General features: G+C 32.7%; 1 protein-coding gene across 2 annotated transcripts; it reads left to right on the forward strand.

Moving 5' to 3' along the window:
- Positions 1 to 876: 876 nt before the first annotated feature.
- On the forward strand, positions 877 to 3,331 carry LOC130290936 (brain-specific homeobox/POU domain protein 3). Of its 2 annotated transcripts, XM_056539183.1 has the most exons (3): positions 877 to 1,070; positions 1,167 to 1,214; positions 1,391 to 3,331. In XM_056539183.1, the coding sequence occupies exons 1-3, from the start codon at positions 951 to 953 to the stop codon at positions 2,297 to 2,299; spliced, it is 1,077 nt and encodes a 358-aa protein (XP_056395158.1). In that variant the 5' UTR covers positions 877 to 950; the 3' UTR covers positions 2,300 to 3,331. The 2 variants fall into 2 exon arrangements, with proteins under 2 accessions (XP_056395158.1, XP_056395159.1); XM_056539184.1 differs by lacking the exon at positions 1,167 to 1,214.
- The last annotated feature ends 7,676 nt before the right edge of the window (positions 3,332 to 11,007 follow it).

Below are 11,007 nucleotides of genomic sequence, written 5' to 3' on the forward strand. Positions count from 1 at the left end.
AATAATTATACGATTTCTAATACAGATATGAATTATACATCATGAATTCCGCCCGTGATGTCATAAGGGAAATTTTGTAGTTAAAGATGTAAAATTTATATTCAAATGAGGCTATATTTACACACCATTTTTGAGCCTTATTTTGAGCCATAACGTTCTGAAAAAGACTCAAAAAAGATAGCCTAACAGTGTGTGAACACAGCCTAAATATTTATTTTCTACTAGTGCAGATAAGGGATTATTACATTTCAATGTACCTGAACACACTAAATCCAAAATGTTTTATTGTTTGTAAATACAGTCAGTGGAATTGTAAATAATTACTAGAAATATTAGTAAATGCTGAATGCAATAACAATGTATCAGGGGCTTTAATGTGATTGATAAGAACAGTTCTGCTAATAGTGTTGATAATTATTGATAATGAAGTGTGTAGATAAGAGGCTATAGATAAATGCACACAAGCAGGGGGGCTGGATACTTTGTAGCCATGAATAGAGACTTGTAGTAACGCATTGCCAGCTGTAATTTTTGTAGCTGGTAATTTCCACTCTTGGATGCCTTCTCTTTCATTGTCTCCCAGGCAGAGAGGAAAGGATCTTCTTACTATGAGCCGCATGCTGTGCAATGTAACAGTTCATGCACACAATGGTATCAGGATACATCCTTAGCCACCTGACTGCCTGCTGTTCATCGGGACTCAGGGGAAGTCTGGAGGAGTGAGGGCTTGATGATGCTCAGAGTGATCTCACTGCCTCCAGCTCATCTTTCAGAAGGGAGGAGTCCATGGTCCTCAAAACTCCTCCAATCCAAGAGTGAGGAGGAGGGGTCCAGGCCACTGATACTGTGATAAGAGTCAGACAATAACAACACACTAAAAAGAGCAAAGCTGAACCAAATTCCAACCCGCTCATGCACTAGCCACAAGGCTCCTCACGCTGCCCTTCAAGATGATGTCCATGAACAGCAAGCAGCCTTTCAGCATGCATCCCATTCTACACGAGCCCAAATACGCTCCCCTCCACACAAGCTCAGAAGCCATCCGCAGAGCCTGCCTTCCGGGACCACAGGTAAGGGTTAATCATCTTCTCTACACAACCTCCAGTAACTTGTATTGCTTATAATCGCATGAGAAATTTAGAGATTGAAAATGTTTTTCTCTTTAGATTGGACAGTGTCAATTCTTAGATGTAGGAAATGCTAGAATATGGCAGGTAAAGTGTTAATTTTATTCGGCTAAGTTTTATGAAATGAAATAGTCTTGGATAGTTTCATATTAGAACGTTATGTTTGGCTGCAGAGGCTTTATGTTTGGCATATGTTGGGTTGGGGATTAAAATTCTGACTTGGTGAATTAAGATCTTTACATGTATTTTATTTTTGTTTTCAGCTTCAAAGTAATATCTTTGCCGGTTTTGATGAAACTTTACTCAGAGGAGCGGAAGCTTTGGCTGCTGTGGATATTGTATCTCAGAAAACACATCCGTTCAAGCCAGATGCCACGTACCACACCATGAACAGCGTGTCCTGCACGCCAACGTCTTCGACAGTGCATCTGCATCATCCTTCTGTGTTAACAACTCACCATTCGCATCACCATCCTCACCATCAGCCTTCACAGGGCTTAGATGGGGACCTTCTAGATCACCTAAACCCTGCTCTTACCCTAGGAGGTGTCCCGGGACCAGATGTCGGATCAACACCCTCCCATCCCCACGCTCATATGTCTGCCATTAACCACATGGCCCACCATACACAGTCTATGACACTCTCTCACAACCATGCACTGACAACTCACACGGCCATGAGCTGTTCTGAAAGTGAGACAGACCCAAGAGAACTCGAATCGTTTGCAGAAAGATTCAAACAGAGGAGAATAAAACTTGGTGTAACTCAGGCCGATGTTGGGTCTGCCTTGGCCAATCTGAAGATCCCAGGTGTTGGTTGCCTCAGTCAAAGCACCATTTGCCGGTTTGAGTCTCTTACATTGTCTCATAACAACATGGTGGCCTTAAAGCCCATATTGGAAGCCTGGCTAGAGGAGGCAGAAAGAGCTCAAAGGGAAAAAATGACCAAACCTGAAATTTTTACTGGGGGCGACAAGAAACGCAAACGCACCTCCATCGCCGCCCCAGAAAAAAGATCACTAGAAGCTTATTTTGCTGTCCAGCCAAGACCTTCTTCAGAAAAGATTGCAGCGATTGCAGAAAAGCTAGACTTAAAAAAGAATGTAGTCCGGGTCTGGTTTTGTAATCAAAGGCAGAAACAGAAACGAATGAAATTTTCGGCAACCTACTGAGACGTGGTGCTCTCTGTTGGACTGACCGATGAACAGTTTTTTCAATCTAAGGGAATTTAGATACATTGACATTGTGTCTTCGTACCTTGGCATAGAGACGAACTCATTAAAGACTGGGACATACAGTAATAGCCACCTGTAAAGTTGTGCTGGTGAGTGGAAAGCTTGGGATGGTGTCTTTTGGTTTGGCGTTGACGACCAAAAAAATAAAAAATAAACTCCCTTGACTTTATCAAATTTCCAAAAATAAAGAAAATAAAAACATCATAATAACAAACAAACCAATCATAACAAAAAGAATGGAAAGCAAAACTTGAAACCCTGTATGATGTTTCTCTCAGTTTGAACTACCCTTTTATATTTATTATTGTAAATACTACCCTGTGATGAATATTGCACCAGTGGTTCAAAGGTTTAAGTTATTTACTTATTTAATTTGTTACAATGCACACGTACACACACCGATCCTCACACCAAATATTATTTTATTTGATATAATCGAAAAACTAAAAAAAATACTCATTGATTACAAGAGTCCTTGTCTCTGCATGGTCGTAGTCACTCTCCAATAACTGTTTTGTTTCTACCTCATCGTTTGCTAGAAAGCACATGTTTTGATCTGTAAGACTCTGTAGGAAGCAGCGAGTAAGTTCAAATAGTCATGACCCTGCGATTCCACTACAAAGATGCTTTGACAATCAAATTAGTTTGTTCACATTTATCCCCCCCCCCCCCCCACCTTAGGTTCCCCCTTGAAATGGATAAGACATTGTATGTGGAGGTACATATTGTCTATAGCATTTCAGCACAGTCTCACCATTTGTGTGCGTGTGTTACTTTAATTTAAGACAAGATATAATAGTTGACGACAGCGGCGAGAGTTCTATATTTAAAGGTTTTAACTTATATGTAATCGATTTCACAATGGATAACTTAAGGTCAATAATTTTTTGGGAAATATTTAAATATTTGCACTTTTTTGGCAAGATACACATTGCTTGGCATAAGAGGGATTTCCCATCTGTTACTTCTTTTTTTTTTTTTTCTTTTTTTTTTTATGGAGCATTTAATTTTCTATGTGTGTAAAGAAAGAAATTTTGTGTCTGTGTATGCTACAGAATTTCAAATAAACCATGCACGATTTACCTCATTCTTTCTCATTTTTACTATTATTGTGATGCAGTTGTCAGTATACAAAATGAACAAATTTTAATTCATTGTATAGCATGCCTATTGCCTTGAAAACTGTCGACATAGAACGAAATAGATGTCCAAAATGGATGTGAAGGAAAGATGATACTTTTGCTGGGTGAATGAGGGTCAGGCTGTACGACTTAGATTTCCTAGAGGTTTGCAGAAAATAGTAGGGAATAAATGACTTGTCAGAATTATTGTAGGTATCAAAATATATGAAAGCATCAAAATACTGAATCATGTTATATTCCAGCAGCTTGTAGAAAATGAGGGTTGTTTAAATTCTTCAGAAAATCTTATATTAAGTAATAATAATGCCTAAATATTTAATAGTTAAGATAAAGGTAAGTGTTTAGTAGAAATTGAACTGTAACTATATTAAGGAAAAAGTAAATAAAATAAAAAATATATATATATATATATATTTTTTTTTTTAAATATTAAAATGTTTTTTTTAATGTTTAATCACAAACACAATGGCCGACATTTATCATTGTCTTCAGTCTGTTTTTTGTGTCTAGAAAAGGTGCATAAAAGGCACAAAAAAGTTGCAAGCTGGGTTTATTTGCACCTTTGTTGCGCTTTTTGGTTTACACATTTCTGCTGATTTTGAGTTGCAATCCACTGATTTTGACACTACACATGATACGGAAGGGATTTATTAACTACGTCTGTTTGTGAAAAGGCTCAAAAAAAGGTGCAAAGCCATGGAAAATTCTCTAAAACTACACCAGCCCAGACTTAGCTTAGCTTTTTGGTGTATGTGAAGAGAGAAATGTCAGAAAATGTGACCTGCACAAAATGTATCAAATGCTCTGCGATCATTTAATAAATGTGGCGCTCCTACACATTACCAGCACATAAAAAAGGTATAGAAAAAAGCTTCACTTACACCTAAAATGATAAATGCTTCACTTACACCTACAATGATAAATGTCTATAAGTTTATTAAACCTTATTTAGGATAACTTTTCTCAGCATTAATCATGCAATATAGGCAATGTATAATAATAATAATATATATATATATATATATATATATATATATATATATATATATTCAATAGGGGTAAAGTAAAAAAAAATGTGACAATTCTCTTGAATGACACACAGGCAAATAAATGTTACACAATATAGTTTTGTAATGTATGTTAACTTTAGCCTGAGGCATCCAGAATATTCTGCACTTAGGTACTGACAGCACACATACATACCATAATCCTACAGATATCCATTATTTATTAAATAACACTGCTTTTATTGCACTGTACTTGACAGCAATACAAACCATCATAATGATAATCGTGTAGCACTTGCTTTTAGAACATGAACATTTTTATATAGGATAAATGTAAAATTTTAGTATTTTAGTAATGGTAAGTCAATTACCCAGCAGTTTTATATATATATGTATATATATATATATATATATATATATATATATATATATATATTTTTTTTTTTTTTTATGTACCAAAAAATTAAGCCATTTCTTTGTATAAACAAGTTGCACCAGCATCTACTTTGCAAAAAAAAATTTTAAAAAATAAAATAAAATAATAACTTTATATGGTGATTTTCAATATTTCAAGAAATCCATTAGGAAAATATAACATATGCATAACATCATCTTTTCATGTACCATAACTATGATGGACAATTCACTTCAAAGGAACCTAAAAACCATGATTGTTTTTATCATTTGGAATAATGTGTTATAAACTTTTATTAGAAATTTTTGCAACTGTTTATTTTTTCTTTTTTGTTTCCTGAGCACGTTGACTTTTTTACATAAATCAGTAATAATATTGATAACCTTTATATAGTGTCAAAATATGCTGTGGCGCTTTACAATTCAGATGCTACATATACACACAAAATGAGACATTATACAGCTAATACAAGCTAATCTACAATTAAAAGCATAGGAGGAAGGCCCTGATCTCAAGAGCTTACAATTATTCTGTGTTATAAATGCTGATCTATACATGTATAATAGTTTTCTGTGTCCAAATTAGATTCCTCTAGGCCTTGTGCTAATTTTTCAAAAATCAATAGTTATAACAATTTAATTAACTTCAAAATAAATAGTTATTATAATAATTTAATTAACTTCAAAATAAATAGTTATTATAATAATTTAAGAAAGCTCAAAATAAATAATTCTTAGAATGAATTTATAAACTTCAAAATAAATTGTTCTAATAATTACTTTATAAACTTCAGAAATGGTTCTAATAATTACTTTTTTAAACTTCAGAAATAGTTATAATAATTACTTTATAAACTACAGAAATTGCTATAATAATTACTTTATAAACTTCAGAAATAGTTCTAATAATTACTTTTTTAAACTTCAGAAATAGTTATAATAATTACTTTATAAAATACAGAAATAGTTATAATAATTACTTTATAAACTTCAGAAATAAATAGTTATAATAATTACTTTATAAACTACAGAAATAGTTATAATAATTACTTTATAAACTTCAGAAATAAATAGTTGTAATAATTACTTTAGAATTGTCAAAATAAATAATTCTTTTAATCATGTTATAAATTTCAAAATAAATAGTTATTCCAATTATTTTATAGACCTCAATATAAACAGTTATTATAATGACTTTATAAACTTAAAAAAGCTATATTCTTGTATACAATATTTATTTGTGAAAAAGTGTTTAAAAAAAAAGCATACTTACCCTGCAAACTTCAATTCTATGAAGACATCCATTATTGATTGAGCTACTTTACACAACCTGGTGACTCAGCAAAGTTGACTCCATATAGGAAAAACACACACACTCTATTCATTTTCCTTAGGGGTATGTTCACACAGGGTACAAATTCACTGTTATGTGCACATTTTCATGTATAATGACAATTTTTCATGCCATTTACTGAACCAAAATGCCCGTGTGTAAAATAAAATATGCCAGTGAATTTTACGCTACGTGAACATACCATCAAAGTCACTTGTCCACTATGGTGTTTCTAAAGCGATTTTAATAATTCATATTAAGTTTAATATTGTATAGGTTGATAGTATACAGTTTTATATGTTGTTAAGGTTAGCATCTGACAACACGTGTCTAATTTTGCTTTAAAAAAAAACTACATCTTGTTTTACTTTCCATAGTCTGCATAAAATAGTTTCTACAAAAAGTACACATTTTTGAAGCAGTCATAAATATCATGAGTAATGTTACTTTATAGAAGAAATCCAACATCCTGCTTCTAAACAAAATCAATAAGACTTCATGCTTTGTTTTTAAACTTGAAATTAAAATTAAATGCATTGACTTCAAGAAGAACCATAAAAATCAAAGAAATATTTCATTAACAAGGAGATGAAATGTCAATAAATACTACAAACTAAGTGCACAACAAAGATGCTTTAGTACTAGAGATCAAAAACGTATCAGAAAGGATGTCCCTCTAGAGTTCCTGTAGCCAAGATTGATTGGAAATACTTTGTAATTTAAAAGTAAAAGACAACGTGCAATAAATGTGAGCGCAGGCATTGGAGAAATTAATATGAGTTTTATTTTAGTTGAAAATCGGTAAGAAAAATCCGACATTGGCTTTGCTGCGAGCACAGCTAACTATGAAAGGGAACCCAAGCCTATGCAAATCAATGAGACTGCTTTCTGGGTTTTTTCATATTAGGGTAAATAAAATGACTACTTTGTGGTAATTGAATATATTCTTTGTGGTAATTGAATATATTTTATTCCACAGCTAGTCAAACCTAACTTTTGTTTTTATTCAGTTATGTGCACTCACTGCAAACAGTGGAAAAATAAAGGACTAAAAGCAAAAATTGGCTGAAAAAAATTGTGTGTGAACATAGCCATAGATGATAGACAGACAGGTAGATCAATAGATAGATAGATAGATAGATAGATAGATAGATAGACAGGCAGGCAGACAGACAGACAGACAGACAGACAGATAGATAGATACATAGGAAGATGGATGGATGGATAGATAGATAAACATAAACATCCTTGTTTGGATAGATAGATCTGAAATAGATACATATGAGAGATAAATAGATATGAGATAGATAGATACATAGATATGAGATAGATAGATAGATAGATAGATAGATAGATCGTATAGATAGGATACATTTGTTTTGTTTGTTTGTTTTATGTTTATTGTATTAAATTGTACTTTAAAACTTTTTATACAACTACTGAACCAGATAGATAGACAGGCAGATAGGAGATATATAACATGTACTGGAGATAGATAGAAAGATAGATATATAGATATTAGATAGATAATCAGATATGAGATAGATAGATATGAGATAGATAGATAGATATGAGATAGATAGATAGATATGCGATAGATAGATATGAGATAGATAGATAGATAGATAGATAGATATGAGATAGACATAGAAACATAGATCGATTAACAAGTAATAGATGGAAAAATAGATGATAGATATAAGATAGATAGATGATAGATATGAGATAGATATGAGATACACAGATATGAGATAGACAGGTAGATCGATATGAGATAGATAAATTGATTGATAGATAGATAGATAGACAGATATGAGATAGATAGACAAATATATAGATAGGTAGATAGATAGATATAAGATATATAAATAGATAGATAGATAGATAAATATGAGATAGATATGAGATAGATAAATAGATAGATATGAGATAGATAAATAGATAGATAGAAAAATATGAGATAGATAGATATGAGATAGATAGATATGAGATAGATAAATAAATAGATAGATAGATAGATAAATAGATAGAAAGGAGAAAGACAGATAGATAGAGAGACAGATAGACAGATAGAAACTTAAATGATAGATAGATAATGGATGGAAAGATAGATATGAAAGAGATAGATAGTTATTAGAAATATAGATAGATAGCTAAAGAGATCTTTATTCTGGTATCTTGTAGAGCCATAATTATAATTTACTTGTATTCTTGAATATTTAAATATAAAAAAATTGTAAGGTAGTGAATAAGGGTTAAAAATGTATTTAAAAAATTAAGTAAAGTAACATACCTTAGCATGTAGATACTGGAGTGACAAATAGGATGTTATTAACCAAACCTTTCCTTCCATGTTCTAATTCTGAATAATACAAGTAACCTGAGTAAAGTAGAAATATAACTTGTATTGATTCAATAAAATATATTGCTTCTCATGTGTGACAAAATAATGATAGGTCATCTGTGCACTCCTCTATTATCTTATTTATTTTTTAAATTCATAACTACAGACACTTATTTCGCTGGCATTTTAAAGCTAGATCCTCCAAATAAAAATCAACCAGGAGTATTTGTAGAAATCGCTTCACAATACACAAATATTTTTGTTTAAATTTTAATTCAATTCTCCTTTGTAAAAAATATTATTTTTGGGCTTTATTTGTATGATTTTTGTTTTTGTCTATTTCTGGTTTTAAGTCTCCTTGGAAAAATATATAAAAAAGTTGATTCCATTTCAGAAATATATATTTGGGGGAATTCCAAAACATGGGACTGGATAAGGATTCTACCGAGACTTCTGCCAATATTTCTATTGAGAGAGAAAAAAAACAGTGAAAAGAGCGAATGAAAGCTTATTGATTAAAGTTTTAGCTTCCAGCTTTAAGACTCTATTCATTGTCCTCCTATATAGAGACGGCAACATTAGTTTGCCACTGAAACAATTAGTCGAATTTTTTGTCAAGCGAAAAAAGACACTCGGAAATCAATGAAGGCTTGTGAGAATGGTTTAAGTTTGCAGTAAACTTTGTAGAAACGTATCCAACTCTCATTAATGTATCTATCCCTCACTTTCCCTCGAACCATCACTCACTTTGGTTTCCAGACTCCCTCAAATTCGTAATTTGGCATTTCGCCTGGGACCACATTAATCCTTTTCTGAGGGCATTAGACAGGGAATATATTTTATTGTGTACACTTTCCCAATGAATGAGGGACTTGTTTTTAATCACGTTAGCATCTCTGAGGTCCTTGTGCTGGCTGCCCTTTTAAATTATGTAGTATTGTTGTTGCTGCGAGAGTGTGTTGTGTTGAGGGTATGTGTTCACCCAAGACATCTACAGAAACTTTTTTTTTTTTTTTTTAAGCAAGCTGTCAGGACCATGGACAGAAGCATTGACATGTAAATTATTTTATCTTTTTTTTTTTTTTTTAAACAAATGGCTACACGTATCCAGGATTAGATAATACCATAACTATCCGAAAAAGCCATGTCTCCTAATCAATAAAACCATCTTGTCAACACATACAGTACTTAGGAAGGCACCGATGAATACAGAGATAGAAGTGCGCCAATGAAGACATACGTATACATTTACTAATCCATTAATAAAAGTAGACATCTCAATGCCTATTAGTGAAACAGGTATATGCATCAGAAGTCTACAAGTCAAAGGATACAAAAAATTGCACCGATAAACATGGACATTCCCCACTATAGAATATATAGAATTGATTATATATTTGCTGCCTTAATTAGTATGCAAGTGTATTCAAATATAAATAAAGTGCATTCAAATATACATATATTCAGAATATATATATATATATATATATATATATATATATATATATATATAGTTAATGAATTCTTCTTTGTTCTCTTATCTAATTCCTGGTCTTTTTTTTTTTTTTTTTCATGTAGCGGAAAGCACATTTTCATAAATAGACCTTGGCCAAGTGCTTGGTATGAAAATTTAATGAAGTCTGGATGCTGAGTGCAGCCTGGGGGGCCTTTGAGAATCATTTCAATGCAACATTAGCAGGGCCCTTCTTTCTCTCTCTCTCTCTCTCTCTCCCTCTCTCTCTCTTACTTTCCACACACGGTAGACGACCAAGCCTTTCCCCTTTTTTTTTTTTTTTACTTTACAGATCCCCCTAAAGAGAATGGGGCAAAAGTAGGGGGACCACATAGCCTTCCGCTCCCTTTTGATAAAAGGAAAGAAAAAAAAGAAAACGTGGAGTAGAGTGACCCGATCATAAAAAAAATAACAGGTGCCACATCTCACACCCCTAGTATTAAAAGTTTTAAATGCAGGCAATGCAATATTTATCACCTGAGATAATAAAAAGGCAAGACAGTATTTCCCCGTCACAAATTCAAACAGCTTTGACCAAATGCCGAGATGAAGCATCTATTTGAATTCTCTTTTTCGGATGAATTTGCTAAAGAATGACACGTTTGATCCTTTATTTGAAAAGAAACTGGGTCTGTTTGCCAGAGCCAGGTAAGGTCTGATGTACTGGGCTTTGAGGGGTTAAGCTATGGGGTTTCGAAAGGTCCTTTAGGAAGTCCCAGGACTGAATTTGCATGATCTTGGAAGGATAATGAATTTTATGCTAATATTTTGGGGTAGTAAAAGCATGGACGGAACATTACAAAGCATTTAAGAAATAATACACTAGGAGAACACTAGAGACGTAGGAAGGGAGTCACAATTAGTAAAACTAACTTAATGAATCATTCAATTG

Source organism: Hyla sarda, chromosome 9, assembly GCF_029499605.1.
Source record: "Hyla sarda isolate aHylSar1 chromosome 9, aHylSar1.hap1, whole genome shotgun sequence".
Taxonomy (NCBI): domain Eukaryota; kingdom Metazoa; phylum Chordata; class Amphibia; order Anura; family Hylidae; genus Hyla; species Hyla sarda.